The sequence below is a fragment of the Grampus griseus genome, assembly GCF_964374135.1.
Source record: "Grampus griseus genome assembly, chromosome: 1".
NCBI lineage: Eukaryota > Metazoa > Chordata > Mammalia > Artiodactyla > Delphinidae > Grampus > Grampus griseus.
The window spans coordinates 55,738,379-55,763,299 of record NC_139017.1 but is presented as its reverse complement, the minus strand read 5'-3'; the positions used below and the strand labels follow the sequence as shown (position 1 = coordinate 55,763,299).

Sequence of the window (24,921 nt, the reverse complement as noted above, 5' to 3'; positions counted from 1 at the left end):
GATAAAATAAAAACTCTCCAGAAAGTGGGCATAGAGGGAACATACGTCAGTATAATAAAGACTACATATATGAGAAACCCACAGCTAACAACACCCTCAATGGTGAAAAGCTGAAAGTGTTTCCTCTAAAATCAGGAACAAGACAAGGATGCCCTCTCTCACCACTTTTTTTTTTAATTTTTTTTTTTTGGCTGCGTTGGGTCTTCATTGCTGCATGGGCTTTTCTCTAGTTGTGGCGAGCAGCAGCTACTCTTCATTGCGGTGCACAGGCTTCTCATTGCAGTGCCTTCTCTTGTTGCGGAGCATGGGCTGTAGGCACGCGGGCTTCAGTAGTTGTGGCACATGGGCTCTAGAGCGCAGGCTCAGTAGTTGTGGTGCAACTTAGTTGCTTAGTAGTGGGCTTAGTTGCTCTGTGGCATGTGGGATCTTCCTGGGCCAGGGATCAAACCGTGTCCCCTGCAGTGGCAGGCAGATTCTTAACCACTGTGCCACCAAGTCTCTCACCACTTTTATTCAACATAGTTTTGGAAGTCCTTGCCACAGAAATCGGAGAAGAAAAAGAAATAAATGGAACCCAAATTGGAAAAGAAGAAGTAAAACTGTCATTGTTTGCAGATGACACGATACTATACATAGAAAATCCTAAAAATGCCTCCAGAAAACTACTAGAACTCATCAAAGAATTTGGTAAAGTTGCAGGTACAAAATTAATATACAAAAATCTGTTGCATTTCTGTCCACTAATATGAAGTATCAGAAGGAGGAATTAAGGAAACAATCCCATTTATCATCACATTGAAAAGAATAAAATACCTAGTAATAAACCTACCTGAGAAGGCAAAAGACCTGTACTCTGAAAACTGTAAGACGCTGATGAAAGAAACTGAACACAACACGAACAGATGGAAAGATATACTGTGTTCTTGGACTGGAAGAATCAATATTGTTAAAATTACCGCACTACCCAAGGTAATCTACAGAGTCAATGCGACCCCTATCAAATGACCAATGGCATTTTTCACAGAACTAGAACAAATAATTAAAAAATTTGTATGGGAACACAAAAGACCCCGAATAGCCAAAACAATCTGGAGAAAAAAGAACAGAGCTGGAGGAATCATGCTCCCTAACTTCAGATTATCCTACAGAGCTACAGTAATCAAAACAGTATGATACTTGCACAAAAACAGACACATATATCAATGGGACAGGACAGAAAGGCCAGATATAAACCCACGCCCTTATAGTCAATTAATCTACAACAAAGGAGGCAAGAATATACAATGGAGAAAAGACAGTCTCTTCAATAAGTGGTGCTGGGAAGACTGGACAGCTACATAAAAGAGAATTAGAACATTCTCTAACACCATATAGAAAAACAAACTCAAAAGAATTAGGAGTTTGGGATTCAAATATACATACTACTATATATAAAATAGATAACCAACAAGGACCTACTGTCTAGCACAGGAAACTATACTCAATATCTTGTAATAACTTACAATGGAAGAGAATGTAAAAAAGAATAACTGAATCATTTTACTGTACATCTGAAACACAACATTGTAAGTCAACTATATTTCAATAAAAATTTAAAAAATAAACAACGTCCCCCACAAAAGTTCTATGAATACTACTATGAATTAAACTGGCTGCTTTTGAAAAAAAATTTTTAAAAACCCCTCAAAATGATTAAAGACCTAAATGTAAGACCAGATACTATGAAACTCCTAGAGGAAAACACAGGCAGAACACTCTTTGACACAATCGCAGCAATATTGTTTTGCATGCGTCTCCTAAAGTAAAGGAAATAAAAGCAAAAATAAACACATGGGACCTAATTACACTTAAAAGCCTTTGCATGGCAAAGGAAACCATCAACAAAACAAAAAGACAACATACTGAATGGGAGAAAATATTTGCAAATGATATGACCAATAAGGGATTATACACATTGAAGCATTCAGGAGTAAAGGAATATGATGTATGCAGTATACTCTCAAATTGTTGAACGAAAAATATTTATATAATAAGGACAAAGTGATAAAGAAAATGTGGCAAAATGTTAATAACTGGTGAATCTTGGTAAAGAGAACATGAAAGTTTTCTTTTTCCTACAATTTTTTATACATTTGAATTTTTTCAAATAAAGTTTAAAAATTATCTTTCCAATCTGATAGGTTAAGAAATGTTTTGATGTATGTTTCTTTAGTTATGTGTAATGGTGAGTATCCTTTCATATGTTTATTTTATACCTGAATATCTTTTTTACACATCGCTTATTCATATCCTTTGCCTATTTTTCTAATGTATTTTTTATGGTTTTTCTCATTGAATTTGTATGAGTCTTATGGGAATTAGTGTTTTTTCTGACACATATGCGCAAAATAGGTTTTCTGAGTTTGGCATTACTTAATTTAGTTTATGGTACTTTTTTGAACAATATTTAATTTTTATGCAATGAAATTTATCAATCTTTCTATATGGCTTCTGGGTTATATCCTGCTTAAAACGGCCATTTTTACCCCCAGCCTACTAATGCTTTCTTCTAGTACTTTTAGAATTTAATTTTTTAGGTTTAATTTATTTATCAGTTGGGAATTCCATCTGTTTAAAGAGTTTATTTTTTCCCCAAATCACCAGTTTTACTAAAGACACATAGTAAACAATTTTACTTTCCTCCACTGACTTGCAACATCTACTTCTGGACCCTTCTCAGTGCCACTGATCTGTTCCTTCTTTAGTTCCAAACTGTTTGTATTGTTGTAGTATTTCTTAAAGCCAATGATTCTAATATTAAATTTTGGAAACTACCTGGCTGTTCCAGCATAAATAGTTATCCGTTGGTATCTGAGGAGGATTGGTTCCAGGATTGCCCTCTACCCCACTCCCCTGTGCCCCCAGGATACCAAAATTCATGGATGCTCAAGACTCATATAAAATGGCACAGTATTTGCATAATCTACAAAATCCTCCCATATACTTTAAATCATCTCTAGATTAACTTATAATACCTAATACAATATAAATGTTATGTAAATAGTTGCCAGCACCTGACAAATTCAAACATTATCTTCGGGAATTTTATGGAATTTTTCATATTTTTGATCCACAGTTGGTTGAATCTGTGAATGCAGAACCAGCAAATATGGAAGGCCAACTATATGTATGTGTGTGTGTATGTGTTTGTGTGTGTGTGTGTGTGTGTGTGTATCCTCCTTAACCAATCCCTTCCTTTGCATTTCATGACCCCCACGTTGCTGGTTTTCCTCCTTTCTCTACGCTAGTTATTCCCAGCTTCCTTTGTCAGTTGCTTTTTTGCTAATTATCCTTCAATATTTGGAAAAATTTTAGGGCTCTTCTCTTCTCTCTACCTACTATGTGATCTCATTGGCATTGATTTTTTTTACCTTGTTTATGGTGCTTTTTGTAAAAAAGTTTTATATTTATATAAAATATTAAAAAGTTTTAAATTTATATACAATCAAATATATCAATTTTCTTTTATGGCTTCAGGGTTATATCCTGCCTAAAAAGGGTTAGGCCATAGTTTAATTATTATGACTTCATTACTATGTTGATGACTCCTAAATTTTAATCTCAGCCTAACTTCTTTTCTAAGATACAGATGCATATAAACAGTGAGCTGCTCAGTATCTCTATTTAGCTATCTCACAGGCATCTCAAACTGAATATATCTAAAATGGAACCCATGATTTTACCTCCTCAAACTGTTCCCCTGTCCATTTCATTTCTAGTACAGATTCCCAGAAATGAGATTGCCGAGTCAAAGAGTGTGAACAAAAAGTGTGTAATTTTGATATCCTGCCCAGTTTCCTTCCAGAGGGGTTATATCAATTTATACTTACACTAGCAGTGTAGCTATTTCTCCATGGTCTTGTCAACAGGGTGTGTAATCAAACTTCTGGATACTTGCAATCTGATAGATTACAAATTTGTAATCTGATACATAAAAAATAGTACTTTGGTATAGTTTTAATTCGTTTTTAAGTTATTAAGAACAAACTTGAGCACATTTTCATGTTTAAGGGCAATCTGAACTTCTTGTTTACTGCCCATTTTTCTGTTAGGTCACTGGTCTAGGTTATTGACCAATAGGAGCTCTTGATGTATTAAGGATATATCATCTGTAATATGAATTGAAAATATTTTCCCCCAGTTTGTCTTTGATTTTTGTCTTGATATTGTTTTGTTTTACCATGCAGAAATTTTTAATTTTTATATAGTCAAATCTATCAATATTTTCTTCTATGCTTTCTGGGTTAGTCAATTAGAAAGGCCTTCTTCATTTCAAGATTATAAAGGAATTGCTTCATGTCATCTGCTACTATTTTCATGGTTTCACTTTGTATTTTTTAAACCTTTGATCCATTGGAAGTTATCCTGTTGGACAGAAGAGTGGTATTAAAGAATAAAATGAACCATGTCTTTCCTTTGCTTAAAACCCTTTAATGGTTTTCTTTTTTAAAATAAATTTATTTATTTATTTATTTTTGGCTATGTTGGGTCTTCATTGCTGTGCGTGGGCTTTCTCTAGTTGTGGTGAGCAGGGGTTACTCTTCATGTGGTGTTCAGGTTTCTCACTGCTGTGGCTTCTCTTGTTGCAGAGAGTGGGCTCTAGGCGTGCAGGCTTCAGCAGTTGTGGCTCAGGGCTCTAGAGCACAGGCTCAGTAGTTGTGGCACACAGGCTTAGTTGCTCCACAGCATGTGGGATCTTCCCAGACCAGGGCTCGAACCTATGTCTCCTGCATTGGCAGGTGGATTCTTAACCACTGCACCACCAGGGAAGCCCTTTTAATGGTTTTCTATTGGTCTTAAGATTAAATTTCAAATTCTTAACATGGTCTATTAGCTCCATTGTGATCTGGCTCTATTCTTTCTATAAAATCATTATGTTACATCCTCCCTTTTGCCCTCTGGATCTCACTGGGTTTCTTTCAGTTCCTTGAACTTGTTATGCTTCTTCATGTTTCAGAATTTTGTATGAAGTGTTCCAGAACCAAAGTTAAATCTCTCTGTAATACACTGTTAAATCATCCAGGGCTTCTTCTCTGTAGCACCCATTAACTGTAATTATTTATTTATGTAATTATGAATTCAATGTCTATCTTCCCTGCTAGATTATAATTTCCACTAGAACAGACACTCTAGGCATCTTGTTCATTACTGTAGCCTCTGTTCCCAAGCACAGTGGCTGAAGTATAGTAGCTTTACAAATACTTATTAAATGAATGAATAAATGAAAAATAACAGGTTTAATAAAAAAATCCTTCTAATAACATCCAATTTCATTTTTCTGATTATTAGTTCAAACAATCTCTGATCTACAGTTTATTCTGCTGAACAATCATATAATCAGGAAGGAAGTGCTTTATAAAAACGACCAATACCAACTATCCTATCAGTAATAAACTGTATTCTGGCTTATAAATTAGCCTTTTATGAATATGTCTAGGGAAATCAATCCCTGAAAACTTTAGTTTTTGCTAAAAGAACACAAAATTGTCCTATAAAATAAAAACCAGGCTTAGAATTTATAACATTTCTTTGATATTATGAGTTAGAATTAGCAGTAAATACCTAAACAGGTATGTGTTAGCAGAATGGTGAACCCATATTGTTCTCCTGACAAATACATTGTGAATGCATCAAACCACCAAGTACAACTCACCTCTTGAAAGTTATGTTGCGTGAACTTGTCTGCTATCCTTAGCAACTCACGACATGAATGTGTGTCAGCAAAAGCCCGAATGCCCAGGCAGTTAGAAGGATCTAATTGTCTCTTTAAGAATTCACAACAGGCTTCCTGTATTTCTGCCAGCTGAAGGAGGCAAGCAGCTGGCAGAAGGGTCTGAACATTGCCCTCTTCCACAGTTATCTGGGAGGTATATGCAAAGTCTATCAGTAGTTCCATAGCCCTCTCATCTATGTCTCGGATCACAACTTCCGTCTGACGGCTCTCTGCCAATTCTCCTGTAAACATAGCTCGGAAGTAGGGACTACAGGCTGACAAAATGACTCGATGGGCATATATCTTCTTAGCGCCCACAACTAGCACCACATCACACAGCTCCCGGTGCTTTCTCAGAAGGTTAATCACCTCCAAGGTTTGTCGAGGGTGCTTGTCTGAGATATAGGGCATACGGGCAGGTTGGGGAACCCCTTCTGGCAGTTTGTTGGGGTCTCCAAGGGTGCAGCGGCTTGTTACATCCATTCCAGTCTCTCCTGGTCGAATGTTGGTACACCTACAGAGATGGGGGTGGTAGAGAGAAGAGAAGATGGCAATATTTTTAGAAGCTAATTCCTGCATTTCACATGTATATTGTATGTAGAAATTCAGGTGCTAACTTACTAGGTAAATGCCACAAACTTAAATTATTGACAAATAATTAGAACTAAGATATTTGGATTTTCATAATCATCACACTGTATCTATCAACATGGAGAAAAAAGAGAATCTATGCCCCTCAGTTAAGATGATAACTATGCTTTTAACAAATATTTACTAGTTCTTATATTTTACAGAGCATTTTGCTATGGACTGAGGAAAATTCAAAGAAATATAAAGAGGTAATCAGGGAACCTAATTATCTAGAAGGAGTGAGAGACACATGAATAGCCAGAAAGGGGGCAACCAGGATAAAAAATGTGGTTCAGAAAGGCAAAATCTATAGTTATTTGTTTATACTGGAACATAGACCTGGCAGAAGCTATCAGGTTATTACAAGGGTATGTATTTTTTTGTGTGTGAAGTAGGAATATTACATTGCATTTTTCCAGAGCTTAGGTGAAGTATCCTACACACATGGTTCAGATCGTTATACTTCTGTTTCTGATTCTCTACTTACTAAGCAGTCTTCTGACTCATGTGAGTCTCAGAAACTAATCATCTATGACTGTACTGAGATAGTCTAATACTGGCCTGCAAGAGACAGTATCAGTTTACTACCCCTAAAGCTGTAGCACTGACAAGACCTACAGTATAATAAAACACTAGAGTGTTGACAGAATCCCCTGGGAAGGAGAGGAGAATATAAAAGGACATTTTAGGAAGAAGAAACTACACTTAGCTCTTCCTTTCTTCAGCAGCAACCTGTTTTTCCCAAGTACTTATACATTCAATATTTCTACGCTTGGCCTCAGCCTACAGGTAACTGTATTCTATAGTACAAACTGTTCATAATTCCTGACATCTGGTAGAAACAGCACTGTTTATGCTTGACAATTTAAAACTGAAACATAAAACTGAGCAAAACTGAGTTAAAGGATAATTGTTACCACCCATGTAAACAAGCAAAAAAGCTTTCAGCCACAGTACTTAATGGTCTCTTGTTTGTAGTAGATGCTGAAATAATACATCACGTGGTTAACAGTGGTACACCATTAAAGACAAGACCATTTAAAAATTTCCATTATAATACTGACATTGTATGTTGAAATTAAAGAGTTTTTGTTGTGACCTTAATTATGTACACAAAGATGGTACTGTTGAACTCAGACATAAACAATTTTTTATTTCACCTAAGTACAATATGAAAGCTAATTTCTACATATCTACTTTTTTAAAAAAAACAGTATGCAAATAAAAACACTTATGATTGTATTAGATTGTATAGATTCTGACTTTCAATAATTGACAATTTCTCTATTCTTATCAACTGTCTGGTTTGCAAACTTGGAAGGAATTCTCATAAATGTGGTCATTCTCAAAAGTTCTGTTTTCTCTGCTCTCTATACACATTCTTGGGGAAGTGCATTTAATCTCATGGTTCCCATCACCCATATGTGAATGGCTAAAGCACATAGGCTTTCACTAGTTGTGTCGAGCGGGGGCTACTCTTTGTTGTGGAGCACAGGCTCTAGGCACGCGGGCTTCAGTAGTTGTGGCACGCGGTCTCAGTAGTTGTGGTTTGCAGGCTTAGTTGCTCCGCAGCATGTGGGATCTTCCTGGACCAGGGCTCGAACCTGTGTCCCCTGCATTGACAGGCAGATTCTTAACCACTGTGCCACTAGGGACGTCCCAGGCCAAAAATCTTGGAGCCCCTTCCCTTCCACATACCCTCAAACACAATCCATCAGCAAATTCTGTCATTCTACCTCCAAATAATACCTAGAATCCAACCATTTCTCTACCTTTCCACTAGTCCCACCCTAATTCAGGCTATCCTCACACTTCTTTATATGATAATAGCCTCATAAGTGGTCTGCTTGCTTCCACCTTTGCTGATTTATATTCTCTTCTCTAAACAACCAAACTGATCCTTTAGAAAAGTCAGACTATACCTTTCCTCTGCTCAAAATCCTTTAAACACTCATATCAGTAGCAAAAAACAAAGCCTATAGAGTTTACGAACTTCTATATGACTCCTCCCCTGGCTAACTCTCTGAATTCGTCTCCCACTTTCCCCTCACTCATGGTTCTCTAGTCACACAGACTTCCTTGCTATTTCTGGGACACGCCAAGGCCTCTCTTGCTTCAGAGCCTTAATCCTCCTTCCTGAAAGGTTCTTCCCCAAATATCTGCAGAGCTCATTCCCTTATTTCTTTCAGATCTCTGTTCAAATGTCAACTTATCAGACCACCTTATACGAAACAGCATCTCTTTCTTCTACTACCCTATACCCTTTACTGTGCTTAATTTTTCTTCTTGAATAATTACCTCCTGATATAATGTATTGGCTTTCTCTCCCAACCAGAACATAAGCTCCATAAAAACAAGGCCTCTGTTCTCTTTTACTCAATGCTATCCTTCAACATGTGGATCCAGTGCTCATTAAATAGCTGTCAAATAAATTCAGCTTTTCTTCCTGCCAAAATAAACTATACCCTCCAAACTTTCTTGTCTGGTTCTCTTGAAAGAATGCCCAGTTTGTAGCCAGGCAAACATAGATTCAAACCTTAGCTGCATCATTTATTAGGTATAATCTTGGGCAAATTACTTAACGTCTCTGATCCTCAAGTTCATCATTTGTAATTGTGGGGATAATTACACTTACCTCACAAGGAAAATGACAGTGTTGGGATTTGTCTGAATGTAGGTCCTCTGACTCCAAAGTCAGTGCTTTATCCTGAACTGTTTTGGTCAACTAGATGGAGCATTTGAGGCGGAAATGATCCTGGCAATCTGGTTTACGTGGTTGTTGTTCTTAGAAGGGAGAAAAGGCAAGCATGCTGCCACATGGCTGGACTATGCTGCTCTTTTAGGAGAATGAGAAGGAGCAAGAACAAGGATCACTGAGACGATAAGGGGTGCCTCATTTTAAATCTTCTGAGAAGTTGTATTTATTTCTAGCAATTTAATTCTAGATGTTATATTTAATTCTATACATTAAGTTATTTCTTCTGTGGTTCTGCTATTTGTTTTTGTAAATGTTTACTTTCAAAAAATCTAAGCCCACATCCTCCAACAGTCTCATCACATCCAAAGGGTTCTACTGGCAGAAATGGTTCGTTTTTTCTACCTCCCCCCCCCACCCCGCCCCGTACATCCCCATATATTTTTCTGGGCATCTTTGAGGGGAAGTTACAATAAGTGTCCCAGAAATAGGTTGTGTTCATACCTTGTCACATCTATATTCACAAATTCTTTGTTTGGAGTCTGATGGATTAAGTACTCTAATGATTTGAGGGGTGGGGTGGTAAACTAAAGTGTGAACTGCTCCCCAGCAAGAGGAAAGAGCCCTAGGAAAGCTATTTTTTTTAACCACTTTTTAAAAATTGAAGTATGGTTAATTTACAATGTTGTTAGTTTCAGGTGCAGAGCAAAGTGATTCAGTTATACATACATATATGTATACATATATATATATATATATGTTCTTTTTCAGATTATTTCCCATTATAGGTTATTATAAGATATTGACTATATATCCCTGTGCTATACAGTATGTCCTTATTGTTCATCTATTTTATACTGTGTATATGTTAATCTTAAACTCCTAATTTATACCGCCCCCCCCACTATCTGCTTTGGTAACTGTAAGTTTGTTTTCTATGTTTGTGAGTCAATTTCTATTTTGTAAATAAGTTCATTTGCTTTCTTGTTTTTGTTTTTTTTGATTAGGAAAGCTTTTAATTAAAGGCTTGGGGGAGCAAGCCTGATTGTCCAAGTGAAAATTCATCTGGAGAAACCAGAGGGTCTCAAATTATTTGCTTTTCTATCCCAATAGTGAACTAATGACATTACAAAAAAAAATATATATATATATATATATATAAAATATAATATATACATAAAGAAATTGAACTCAAATAACATTTTTATTAACTTAATTTTCAAGACTAATTTACATATGTTTTAAGGCTGAAGGAGCTAAGTGGAAGGATTATTCTGGACTCTATCCACAGTTAACAAACTAAGGAGACCAAATAGAGCTTTTGCCTTCTCCCACAAAAGGACTGCCAATTGCTTCATTTGCAAATATTTTCTCCCATTCTGAGGGTTGTCTTTTCATCTTGTTTACATTTTCCTTTGCTATGCAAAAGCTTTTAAGTTTCATTAGGTCCCATTTGTTTATTTTTGTTTTTATTTCCATTTCTCTAGGAGGTGGGTCAACAAGGATCTTGCTGTGATTTATGTCCTAGAGTGTTCTGCCTATGTTTTCCTCTAAGAGTTTTATAGTGTCTGGCCTTACATTTAGGTCTTTAATCCATTTGGAGTTTATTTTTGTGTATGGTGTTAGGGAGTGTTCTAATTTCATTCTTTTACATGTAGCTGTCCAGTTTTCCCAGCACCAAGAGGGAGGAGATATGGGGATATATGTATATGTATAGCTGATTCACTTTGTTATAAAGCAGAAACTAACACACCATTGTAAAGCAATTATACTCCAATAAAGATGTTAAAAAAAAAGAGGGGGGAAGGACTGCCAATTCTAGGAAAGAATCAGTCTTTCTAAAACCAAAAGGGTGTAAAATCTGCCAGTTTAGCAGATTTTGTATTCATTAAGTGCTTATGAAAAACATAACTTCAAGATAAAGTCTATTAATGGCATATTTTACCATCAACTCTCTCAAACCTTAACAAAATCTTATTTCGTTCTACCAGCCATGTACTTCAGGGGAAGCTGACCATGTCCCCAGCTTTAAGGATGAATCCCAAATTCTCTTGCAATTTTAGGTCAGGATGAAGCTGATAGTGAAGAGGCTACACTGGAGACGCAGAGAGAACTTGGGTCGAAGGAGGTACTATCAGGCTATGCATCGACCAGCCCTGGAGCTCATACTACCTATGGCCTTCTCGTTATGTAAATAAAAGATGTCCATATCGATTAAGCCAGTTTGAGTCAAGAAACTTTGTTACTTTCAGCCCCAAACTTTCTGATACCAAAAACACAGTAGTTAAAATGTGAAACAGGGCTTCCCTGGTGGTGCAGTGGTTGAGAGTCTGCCTGCCGATGCAGGAGATACGGGTTCGTGCCCCGGTCCGGGAAGATCCCACATGCCGCGGAGCGGCTAGGCCCGTGAGCCATGGCTGCTGAGCCTGCGTGTCCGGAGCCTGTGCTCCGCAACGGGAGAGGCCACAACAGTGAGAGGCCCGCGTACCACACACACACAAAAAAATGTGAAACAGTAAAATTAGCCACATGTTCTAAACAACATTAATACAGAAAAAATTGCCCTTGCTTTGACTGGCCAACTATTCCTGTATATAGAGGTTCTTGCTCCATTATTATCAGATTTTCTAAATATGGTACTGATAGATTTAGAATTATGGTTTGAATTTGTGCCTTTTCTTTCAAATGAAGTAAAAATGTTGTTAGAAGACTAGATACTCTTTCTTCATGGCTGATTGCCCAATTCCTGTTAGGCTGTTACATTAAGTTTTAAAATACTGTTTCTCTAACACCAGCTATGCGGGGGTGCTTGGTAAAAGCGCAGATTCTTAAGGGGGGCTAGAGAATCAATATCTCTGGGGGTGTAGTTACAGAGTCTGCATTTAGCAAGCAGGTTATTTTAACACAAATTAAAGTTTGACTAATAACTGGCTAATAAATTTGACTAATAAATAAAATTTCTTTATTAGCAGAAACTGTTGGTTTTTACAAAGAGACTATGTTGACCTAAGTTGAAAGGAAATAACAACATGGAGAAAGTAATGACTCAAAATGTAGCTATAAAGGAAAGAAAAAAAGTAAGAGCGAAGTCTTGTCAAACATACAAAATGAAATAAAACAAGAAGGATTCACATTTACCAAAATGTCAATAAATCTAAAAAAATCAGACATTATGTATGAAATCATTTTAAGAAACTGTAGGGACTTCCCTACAGTTGGTCCAGTGGTAAAGAATCTGCCTTCCAATGCAAGGGACCCAGGTTCGATCCCTGGTCAGGGAAAAAGATTCCACATGCCGCAGCGCAACTAAGCCCGCGCGCCACAACTACTGAGCTCTCACGCCTCAACAAGAGAGGCTGGGGGCTGCAACCTACAGAGCCCACATGCCCTGGAGCACGCACACCACAAGTAGAGAGAAAACCTGCATGCCACAACTAGAGAGAAGCCGGCGTGCCACAACGAAGACCCAACATAGCCAAAAAAAAAAAAAACAAAAAACAAAAAACTAATTACTACATTTGAATTTGTACATATAATTGGAAGGAAAAAGCTGCTATTAAAATTTTTTCTATTATTCTTTCACATTCTGTGGGAAAGGGCAATGTTTATTTCAGAGACAGATGGTGCTTTTAAGAAAACATCTATTTGGGCCTTTTAATTATAAAACGCAAGGTGAGGGCCCCTTGGGATGATAAAGACCATTAGATGTACTTCGTCTGCAGTATTTTTTGGTTTGTTTTGAAATTTAAATTGAATTTGAATATCATTAGGAGGGCTTGGAATCTTAGTTCACCACAGACCCCACCACTCTCTCTTATGTGAAACTATGCCATGCACTTATATGAACCACCTATAAGATATACGAGGATTTTGTTTTTTAACCTCTGTTCCAGAGGCAGCAAGATTGTAACAAAGAGAACTAAACTACTCAGTATAATAAAGTAACAGTAATTTCAAAGGGAGAAAGTTTTAGGGCGAGAAAGAGAATTAGAAAGGAAAAAAAACAGAGACTGATTAAAACTGGTGGTGGCAGGTTGTGATTTAAGGAGAGAAACAGCCAGTGAGAAAAAAATGAATGGCCAAACCTTTATGGTCTCCTTCATTATCCCTAAACTTTCAGTAAAATCCTGAGATATTCAATGGCAGTGGTCAATGAAGGTGAAGAGAGAGAGAGTATGCAGTATTTCTAGAAAGAAGCTTGGCTGTGAAAAGAGACATAAACTACTATGTCTGTTTAAAGAGAGTAATAACTGGAAAATGATTATATATTGATGCAAAGAACCGGAAGGAGGGAGAAGTTTTAAAATATATGTAAAGAGGGAGAGAATAAATGATGGAGCAAAATTCTTGAAAAGTGGGGGTATTTAGAAACAAAATACAGAAGAATGGATCTTAGACAAAAGGGAGAGGGCCTCACCATAAGAGGTCAGAGTAACGGCGTGGGAGGAAACATAGTGTGGAAACAGACACATTTATTTTTCGGTAAGGAGGTGTCAGGAGCTTGAGGAAGTTCATACCTGATGGCCTCTTTTTTCTGTGAAGCTGGGATTTGGGGGAGCAGGTCACTTGCTGCCACTGAAAGGAGTGTTAAGAGGATTATGAGAAGAATGGGTAAGGATGTGAAATAGCTACTGTGGGGAATGAGTAAGCATTGATTAGGGACTCATAGAAATACTGTTGGATGACACTGTTGGCCCAAATGATATTAAAGACTCTGAATACAGTAGCATGAATTCCCTGTGGCTGGTTTTATCCAGCAGTAATCAACAGCCCAAATTACAGAATATAAATGCCTGCCTTAATCTAGAATGGGTAAATGCCACGGACAAACTCGGGAGTTCAGTGAGTGGTGGCTAGAAAATGGTTAAAGTGGTTGCAGGAGTAAACTGTAAAAACACAAGAGACAAAAGTGTGTTGATTATGATTAGGTCAAAGAACAGCTGGAATGGGCATTCAAGAGGTTATGGTCAGAAAACAAGGTATCGGGACTTAAAACGATTTCAGAGAGAGATTTTCTGAGTGATAGTAGGAATGAATTTTTGAAGTGAGTGAAGGTGAAAGTCCCAAGAATTTAGGAGGTCAAGGAAATGCAGGCTAGATAAATGCATGGGTCATTCCCATGAATACTGATATCTCCAAAGATAGAAGAATCAAGTCATGTGCATGTAGGAAACATAAACCAAAGAACAAATAAAATATCTTAAATATTCTTCATGTTTGCTAAAGGAATGCTACAACTTTAGTACCTCCCTAAGTACATTTAATAACAGCATTTCCACATACCCCAAATATTTGAGTCAAGTTAAATTTCACAGCTATCATGGCACTCGTTCCTCAGATCTACTTCAAAAGTAATAGTCTTAATTGAGGAAAGAATCATGTTCTATAAGTGGCTATGATAATTTGAAATCAAACACAATAAAAAGTTTAGAAAAACATAGCCTTCTAAAGCATTTATAATCAAGTTTTATCTCTTAGTCCAAAGACCTGCAGAATCTTTCCTTAGATTGGAATTGTGCTCCTTATCTACCAAATGAGCATCTCTCCCTTTATACTTCAAACATTTGTTTTAATTTGGAAATTAACAGCCTGCTCTTAAAAGATTCAGCTGAGTTGACCCTCATTTAAAGTCCTAAGCACACACGAATAGGGAGAGCTAGAGATTTGAGCATACAAATCCTTAAAACAGAAATAACATCTCAAAGTGCCAGTGAGGCTTATTAGAAGAGCATCCACTAGGCAGTACATTCCCTACCACACCAGAAAGCCAGGCAGTTAATTCCTTAATCTGAAAGTAGGTCATGAATACTTCAGCCTTAAGGCATCACTGTTTATTGGACGAAATGAGGGTCAGCATTGGGTGCCTTGGCCCAGCAATTAAGGTAAGATGGAGAAAGGGCAATTGGCCATGCAAACAAGCTGGTCTCCCTTTATGTCAGGAAAGCAAGTCTTCCTAGGATACCTCTCAGCAACTTCCACTGACATTTCATTGGCAGCACTGTGTTACACAGCCAACCCCAAATGCAAAGAATATTAAACATATCAAGTATAATATTTTTTTCTTGTGTCTATATAGTAGAAGGAGGAAAGAAAGGAGAGGTGTTGAGTAAGCCAACTTGGCATGGCACACCAAGAAAGAGCCAAATCAAGCAGGTGTATCTTATATTATTATTTTTTTAAATTAATTTATATTTTGGCTGAGTTGGGTCTTCATTGCTGCGCATGGGCTTTCTCTAGTTGCGGTGTGTGGGCTTCCCATTGCGGTGGCTTCTCTTGTTGCAGAGCACGGGCTCTAGGCACACAGGCTTCAGTAGTTGCAGCATGTGGGCTCAGTAGTTGTGGCACACAGGCTTAGCTGCTCCGCGGCATGTAAGATCTTCCCAGACCAGGAATCGAACCCATGTCCCCTGCATTGGCACGTGGATTCTTAACCACTGCGCCACTAGGGAAGTCTCCTTATACTACTATTTTAAAGCATACATTTTAGACTAAGTAGAATAAACTGGAAATTCTAAAGACAAGAGATCTGAATGGGATTTGTCTTTTGATGTTGAACTCAAGGAGCTCATCTGTGATCTTCACCATGAGTGAACGTTATCAAAAAAATCTCTAGACACAATTAAATAAAACAAAACCCAAAGAACCTAAAGCTTCTTACCCATTTATGAATCTTCAATGGGTTTTCATCTTAGGCCCCACCTTAAACACCCCTGGTACTCCCTAGGATTTTGCTTTTGGCATCTTCCTTTTCTGTTCTACCCTCATTCACACCTACAACTTCAAGAATCTTCTGCATACTGATGACTCACAATTTTTTTTTTCTCTCCAGCCCAAACCATTCTTCTGCCCCAGATCCATAGTCCAATTACATGATGGCTATCTCTACCTGGCTGTTTCCTAGACATAATAATCTTAAAGAATACAAAAGAGAATCTATTCTTGGCTTAGTAAAACCTGTTCCTCTTCCCGTTTTTTGGGGTTTTTTTTTTTGCGGTACGTGGGCCTCTCACTGTTGTGGCCTCTCCCGTTGCGGAACACAGGCTCCGGACGCGCAGGCCCAGCGGCCATGGCCTACGGGCCCAGCCGCTCCGCAGCATTTGGGATCCTCCATGACTGGGGCATGAACCCGCGTCCCCTGCATCGGCAGGCGGACCCTCAATCACTGCACCACCAGGGAAGCCCCTCTTCCTGTATTTTTGATCTCATTATGGCAGCACCTAGTTTCCCAAGCTAAGATCTTTGGAGTCATTTATATCGTTACCTTTTCCTCACACTATATTCACCAAATCCTTTTGATTTTACTATTAAATTCTTAATTCCATCCTCTTCTCTCAATCCCCACTGCCATTGATCTACTTCAGGGCCTCATCAGCTTTCATCTAAACTACTACAACTCCTTTAAATTAGTATTTTTTGCCATTATTTTTTCCCTCTTTCTGGTCTACATCCTATCTTCTTAAATATCAGCCCCAAAACCAAATCTGATTTGTATAACAACATCCATTGGCTCTTAAATACCTAAAGGGTAAAGTTGAACTCTTTCCCATGGTTATAGCCTCATTTTCCATGATTTTCCCCCCTTGTTTCCCCTTCTTCCTCCCTCATATACTCTACACTCCAGATATACTTACCATTCCATACATGTTAAACACTTCCAGGTCTTGGTGTCTTTTTGTGTTTTCGTTTTTGTTTTTGGCACAGCTGTTCCTACTGTTTATGGTGTCTTTATTATCTCCCTTCTTTAATTCTTATCCCTTAAAGCACATTCTTTAAAGCAAATTCTTATTCTTTCTAAAAGATGCAGCTCAAATATCACCACCTCTGTGAAGGTGAGCTTTCCTCATCTCCACAGAGCACAGGCTTACATCTCTACTAAAATGCTGTTCATGGGACTTCCCTGGTGGCGCAGTGGTTAAGAACCCGCCTGCCAATGCAGAGGACACGGTTTCAATCTCCTGGTCTGGGAAGATCCCACATGCTGCGGAGCAACTAAGCCCGTGTGCCACACTAGTGAGCCTGTGCTCTACAGCCCGCAAGCCACAACTACTGAGCCCATGCACCACAACTACTGAAGCCCACTCGCCTACACCCTGTGCTCCGCAACAAGAGAAGCCACCGCAATGAGAAGCCCGCGCACCACAATGAAGAGTAGCCCCCGCTTGCCGCAACTAGAGAAAGCCCATGTGCAGCAACAAAGACCCAACGCAGCCAAAAAAAATAAAGTCCTGTTCATGTCGTATTATGGTACCTGTTTACATGTCTTTCCATCACTTCATCTGTATACGTACAGTATACAGGCATAGAACAAGTACTATATAAATGTTTGGTGAGTGAATAAACCAATTCCTAATAAAATCAGGCTCAGTTTCCTATTTGTATATTTAAGAAAAGATGGAAGAATTACATTGCAAAATGTTTTAGTATCTCTAAATTAAATCAATGATTAAAAAATAGTATCTTGGGAGACGGGCACACTGTTGGTGAGACTTCAGACTGGTATAATCTCTAAGGAGAGGAATATGTTAATATTAACCAAAATCTTGAAATGCACATACTCTTTGGGCAATTTTACATCTAAGAATTTATCCTATACTTACACAACTGGGCAAAAGCCACATACAAGGATATTCACTGCAGAATTGGTTGTAACAGCAAACCGTTTGAAATAAACGTCTCTCAAAGGGACTGGTTAACTATGGTACTTACAGATAATAAAATACTATGTAACTATTAAAAAGAATAAGGTGGGTCTATGTATTTGTCATATCTACAAGATAATGTGTGAAGTGAAAAAAGAAAGATACAGAAGACTGCGCATGATGTGTAAACATTAGTGTTTTTTAAAAAGGGGAGATATTCTATATATGCTTGTATATGCATTACAATACTGAAAAATGCATAAGAAACTGCTTTCAGGTGGTTCCTCTGGAGAGGAAAATTGGGAGCTAGGGTCAGCATTGGGAGACTTACTTTTCATTGAATATCTTAGCTTTTAAATTTTGTAGCATTTACCCATAATAGGTAGTTAAATAAATGAATGCAATGAAGCTTTACTAATAAAATGCCAATCAGTTTCATAAAGCTTTATGATTAAGCACTGGAATACCCTAACAGCAATTTTCAATCTTTTCTTGTTCATAGTTTTTCCCCCCTCATGGGAAAAGTCTGTAGATACGGTTCAGCTGTTCAGTCATTCAAACGATTATTCAGTGATCATTAGGTGCTAGGGATACAAAGATACAGAAGACATATGACACTCAAAGGGCTCACACTCTAGTAGTGAGAACAAACATGTATTCAAATAATCTCAGTATAAACAGTTATTTCTCATTCAAAGCTTCTCCAATAGCTGGTAGGTATAAACCCAACATTACTTTCCAGAGACTGCTTTCTGGGTTGCAGCAGCAAGAATGACAGCCCAATAAGGAAAGGGTGTGACCAAGACTTAATATAGGTAGCAGGTAAAAGTAAAACCAGAGAGCAGTGGTAGGCCAGGCTCTGGCCAAGTGATGGTGATGAAAAAAGAACTGTAACTTAACAATTAATGGCATCAGAATTCTCCAATATGTTTAAACAACTGGCAATATTATATAAAAAAAGCAAGAAAAAAAAAAGGGTAGGTATGAGTGATTAAGCAAATATTTTATACAGAAATTACTGATAAACCAAAAACATTCTCATGCTGTGCCTTCTCTTTTTGAAAAATAATAAGCTCATATTAAACAATTACATAAGATATGACATTTATGGCAGCTGAGGATGAGAAGCAATCAGTGGTTCTGGCAATCATGTTAGAAGTTGAAGTGATGAAGCATTTAATATATGTGTTGTTAATTTCTTCATGTACTTTCAGTCAAATATTATTCCTACTTTAGAGTCAGACACAAATAAGATAATGGTATTTGTTATATCCATAACATCTTTTCATCTGGCGATCTCAAAGCACTTGCAAGCATTCATTAATTCCCAATATCCTGGTCAGATACATTACAGAAGTAAACTGGGGCACAAAGAAGGTGAACAGGTCAAGGGCAATCAAAAAAATCAATAACTGATTTGGAAAAAACATTTATATTCTGGTTCTTCCTCCTGGTTCTAAGTCATACCCCCATCACAAAATGCTTCTTCTCTTAAAAGGGTCTACCAGAGCTATTTATCTTTGATGTTAAACAAAAATGATTAAATACAGTTCAATAAATGTAAAATGAGTTTTACAAATGAAGAAACAGAAGTGGGCTGATTTTCAATAAGGATTTGAGTCCTATTTGTTGGAACAGATTGAGAAAAAGCATTACCAAATTTCTAAATTCTAGGGTTAGGAGAATTGTCTATGTTTTCCCACACACTGTTCTATTTTTCTATGGACTAAGTTATGTCCAATATCTTTTTTAGTCCTCGACCAAACTTCCCTGCAATGCAGCTATTTTAATTAATAGAACAAATGTATTAATGAACATCAATGAAATAACCAAAACCATAATTAGACATTCAGTACAGCGTATTATAAGCAATCATTAGTCTTATGTGGCAACAGAACCCTCTACATTCTATGGTTGAAGACTATAATAAACCCATACAGTATCACAGTACACTTAGTGATTACCACAAAAAATTACCATGCAAAAAGGAAAACTGAAGTGTTAACTACATAAAACTCACAGCACTCTTTAGCAATTTAAGTTTTATATCTTACTCTATTTAAAAAGCTATTAATTCCTGATACTACTTTTGATTTATTTTAGAACAAGAATCATTAGTTACAAGCAGAATTTGGTAAAACGTTTAAAATTTTTTTTAAATGAAGCCCTGGACTATTATGTGAATTGCATTTAGTGAAACCGAAGGTTTTCTTCCTAAATGCCTACCTGCGCATTGGCTTTCCTTCCATGCAACATGAAAAGTACCCTTCACCACACTCTAAAGCCGAACCTAAGACAATAGAAAAGCAGTACTTAAAAACTATTTCTGATCTTTCCGATAACAATCTCTATACAATAATTTCGTTCAGTGATAAAGAACTTTATATCCTATTATACGACAGGCCTTTTGCAGATGCACAATCATAACCCTTACCTAGTACCTTTAAGATGACCATCTTTACTCTGAATGCTAAAAAGATTCTATGTGAATGTGAGGGTAAGTGCGCTAAATAGTCCCGACTGCTAGGTTAGTCTTGTCTCTCTTCAAAAAGTGCTTTGGAGACATTTAACTTTGACCTATCAAGTATATCTACAGAGTATTCACCAGATACCCATAGCAGTACTAACATGATAGATCGGATAGGGAACACGCTGGTTTAACAACGGATCTGAAAGCTGTTGAGTTGTCCCGAAGGGACAGGAGTAGGAGTAGTCACTTGCCTTTAAGTACAAACAACTCCACTTTCGATAGCCCGGGCAGATAGAACAGGGTAGAGAAACTATGGCTCCAGACTAACATTCTCTTTACAAGCCCTTCCCTCAATTCCCGAAACAATGTCCACCACCCACTTGGCAAGATTTCGCTAGGTCCCGAGGGTTAAGTGGGACTCACGATATCCACTTCCTTCCCCACAAATTCCAACCCCTGTCTAGGGAAGTTGTCCAGGGTGCGGAACCCCACGCCCTCAGGCAGAACGGCCCAGCGGCTCCCCTGGCTCCGGGGTAGGGCTGTCAGCCAGCTCGAGCGCAGTCTGGTGCCCCGCAAGGCCCAGCCCCAGTCCCCCAACAGTCCCTTCCTGGTGCCGACTGACAGGCGGCGGGAGACGCACGGCCCCTACCCAATGGGCAGCTCGGCAACTTGGGACCACAGATTTGCAAAGCGAGTCCTGGGTGCTGTCCACTGTCCCCTGCTCTAAGGCTCCTAACCTACCGGCTCCGACACTTTCTTCTCTGCAGTAGGCTCCTCTGCCTCCTCCGCCCGCCGCCTCCTCTCTGGTCTCTTCTCTGCCTCGGGTAGCGCAAGGAGGATGCCGCTCCTCGAGCTTATTTCCCCCACACTCCCCGCCCCACTTCAGCAGCAGGAAGTAGTCCTGTTTCTAAATCGTTCCCTCTGGAACCCACGTACTCTGCCAAGAGGTTCCGGCGCAGATAAGGAAGTAGATGCGCCCTTTGTTGGGGGCTTAGGTCCCTTCAAAGACTGCCAGTCCTCGTTACCAGTTCCTTGTATCCCCACGGTGACCACTGTGCTAGTTCACCGCTGAACTGGCAATATTTAAATACTGAAGGCTTCTTTCTTCTCCCCATCAGAAGCCAATAGAAAGATGGGAGGAGTCACGGAAAGCCAGGAATTTTGATTTATTTGTAGCTGGTGCGTTTCCTGTTGGCGCAATCTTTTCCCTTATTGTGGATTGAATGATTGACACATGCGTACATGCAGTCGATATATATCTATTAGGCCCCATATATCTATTAGGCTCCAGATTTCCCTGTTTAGCTTTCAAGACACCAGGGTTTTACTCAGGATTTTAAGGCTATGTCAGCTTCCCTTTCACTTAGTATTCTACAAGAGACACTTCACCAAACACTTCTCTGAACTCACTTTAGTATTACTGAGAAAAAAAAAAATCTTTGTCAGTTTGTCCTTTGCCTGATTTTCCCATAGCACACAGCCACCTAATTTTCACTATATGTTTAGAAAACAAACAAGTGATAGGGTGGGGGATACAATTTCAGTAATATCAGTGAAAGACTGTTGCTGGTTTCCTGATAACTATTATAGGCTGAGCATGAACGTAACCAGATTTTCTTTATCTGTTCTTCACATGGAATCTACACAGGTTTTTGCAGTTGTGTCTGAAAGGGAAAGAATGCATTTTGTTAATTAGCTTGTAGTAGGAAATGCATGGTCTTTAGATCCAGACACCGATAGTTTCAAATCCTAGTCCTGTGATTCACCAGATTTGTGACCTTGGTCAAATTTCTTAATCTCTTAGGCATTAGTTTCTTTTGTATAAAAGGGAAATAATACTCTTTTTATACAATTGTTGAGAGAAGTCAATTATAATGAAGATCATGTGTGTCTGGCACTTAGTAGGCATTCAACAAATGTCAGTTTTCTCTCCTCTTTCTTTAAATGGACTCAACTGAGCACTTATTGCATGCCAAGTACCATGCTAGGCTTTGGAAATACAGTCGTGAACAAGATAGACACCATCCTGAAGCTCTAGCGATCATTTATGTGGTTATGATGGTTGACTTTCGAACAACTTTTTCATTATGAGTAATTGGTCTCAACCATCTCCATGCAAATAACCAATACCGACTAATGAGAAATCAGAGGAAATCTAATGGGGACTGTGGGGTAGGATTTCCTAGCATTTTTAGAAGAGATGCAGGAAGAAATAGCATCTTTTCCTTTTGGCCATTGTTGTGCCTGGATGAGACACCTGGAAGACCACAACTGTTTTGCAACTATGAGGGAAGGCAGAGGAGAATGAAGCTAGACAATAAGGATGGTAGAACAGAGAGACTGAAAGAATTGGGGTTCTTGAATGTAGTTTTTAAACTACTCATTCTCCCTTGCCCGGACACTTCCCTATTGCTGGACTTGTAGTTATGTGAGATAATAAATTTCCAATAAGCGAGTTGGGGGTTTCTATTAATTGCAGCCAAAAGCATAATAGTTTGTGTAAAAGGATATAGACAAAATAAACAAGTAAACAAATAAGTAAAATAATTTCGGTCAGTGGCAAATGCTATCTAGGAAGGAGCTAAACAGGTGATGTTATGGAGAGTGACTATTTAGGGAAAGGAGAGGCTGCTTTAACTAGCATGATCAGGTAAGTGCTCTCTGAAAAGGTGGGTTGAGATCTGAAAGGTGAGGGAGAAGCAATCCAGGTGGAAAGCTGGGAGAAGAGTGTTTCAAGCAGAGTGAATAGCAAAGGGAAATGACCTGAGACATAAATAAGCTCATCCTATTCAAGGAACTTAAAAAAAGCCACTGTGACTAGAAATAATATTAGATATGAGGTAAGAAAGATAGGCGAGAACAAGATCATATATTGTCTTGTAGGATATTGTAAGAAGTTCAGATTTTATTTTAAATTCTATGGAAGGTATTTGGAGATATTTCAGCTCAGTTTAGGTTTAAGAGTTGATCCTAAATTCAAAACCTTGAAAATTAGAGGAGGAAAATGTGGAAGTTCCATATTAACTATAGGGACAGTCACATGTGAGAAAGAATAGAGATCAATATTTCCAGAACTGTTCTTGCTATGGCTGATGGAAAATAAAGGCAGATTTTATTTGATTAAATTGGGGACTTTAAAAAAGAAATTTTTCCTTGGTAGAATTCAATCATACAATTAATTAATGGCTATAATCTAAAATAACTGCCGTCCATAGCTAATCATTAGTCCCAGAGTGTGTTAATGACTTATAAAGGAACCAAATGTAGGCACTAAGATAGCTCTCACTCTTTACTTTCTCATTTGGGAATTTAAGGTTGACTTCCCGTGCAAAATAATAAGACTAAGCCAGAAAGCAGTGAGTTTTGAGTTGGGGATAGGAAATCCTAGGGAGTTTTAGGATATCAGGAGGGGTATGTGGTTGGTTTTATGTAGATTTAATTTAAATCTATGATTTAAAATCCATGAACTTGGATATCTTGTGTAAGCAACCCAACTTGTGCTTATATAAACTCCTCTGTAAAATGGAAAATAATTTTACAATAATAATTTTAATTATACAATTAATTTTACAATTAATCACCACAAATTCTACAAAAAATAGCCTTAAAAACAAAACACTAGGAGAGAGAGATTATCCCCACTCTATAGATGAGGACGTTGAGGTACATATGTGTTAAATGACTGACTTAAGATTCTGCAGCTAGTTAGCATTAAACTAGTAAGTGATAAAGTATAGAGTTAAATAAAATCAATCTAATGTCACTCCCCCTCATCTTATAATTAAAAAATTTGTCATATGAATTGTAGGAAACTCTTCTGCACAAAATGAAAAGGCAACCTACTAAATGGGAGAAAATATTTGCAACACATATATCTGATAAGGGGTTAATATCCAAAATATATAAAGAACTCATACAACTTACTGGCAAAAAACAAACAAACAAAAATCAATCTAATTTAAAAATGGGCAGATGACCTGGATACACATTTTTCCAAAGAAGACATACAGATGGCCAATGGGCACATGAAAAGTTGCTCAGCATCACTAATCATCAGGGAAATGCAAATCAAGACCATAATGAGATATCATCTCACATCTTTTAGAATGGCTATTCTCAAAAAGACAAGAAATAAGTGTTGGTGAAGATGTGGAGAAAAGGGAATTTTGTGTACTGTTGGGGGGAATGTAAACTAGTGCAACCACTATGGAAAACAGTATGGAGGTTCCTAAAAAAATTAAAAATAGAACTACCATATGATACAGAAATTCTACTTCTGAGTATTTATCTGAAGAAAATGAAAACACTAACTCAAAAAGATATATATACCCCCAAGTTAATTGAACCATTATTTACAATAGCCAAAATATGGAAACAACCTAAGTGTCCATCAATGGATGAATGGATAAAGAAAATGTTATATATATAATGGAATATTATTCACCCATAAAAAATAATGACATTTTATCCATTTGTGACAACATGGATGGACCTTGAGGGTATTATGCTAAGTGAAATAAGTCAGACAGAGAAAAATACCATATGATTTCATTTATACAAGCAAACAAAAAACAAGCTCATAGATACAGAGAACAGACTGATGGTTGCAAAGGCAGGAGGTGTGTGAAATGGGTGAAGTAGGTCAAAAGGTACAAGCTTCCATTATAAAATAAGTATGTCATGGGGATGTAATGTACAACATGGTGACTGTAGTTTATAATGCTGTATTGCATAT

The 24,921-nt window shown here is 37.8% G+C and overlaps 1 protein-coding gene across 1 annotated transcript in view; it reads right to left on the bottom strand.

The window, feature by feature from the left end:
• Positions 1-21,045, bottom strand: part of KLHL20 (kelch like family member 20) — a 77,551-nt gene extending 56,506 nt beyond the window's left edge. Inside the window, exons 1-3 of the mRNA XM_082669919.1 lie at positions 20,928-21,045; positions 19,943-20,006; positions 5,693-6,266 (exon numbers count right to left, since the gene is read on the bottom strand). Of these exons, the coding sequence (XP_082526045.1) occupies positions 5,693-6,266; positions 19,943-19,965 (597 nt within the window). The 5' untranslated portion in view covers positions 19,966-20,006; positions 20,928-21,045. The remainder of the gene's footprint in view (positions 1-5,692; positions 6,267-19,942; positions 20,007-20,927) is intronic.
• Positions 21,046-24,921: the final 3,876 nt, after the last annotated feature.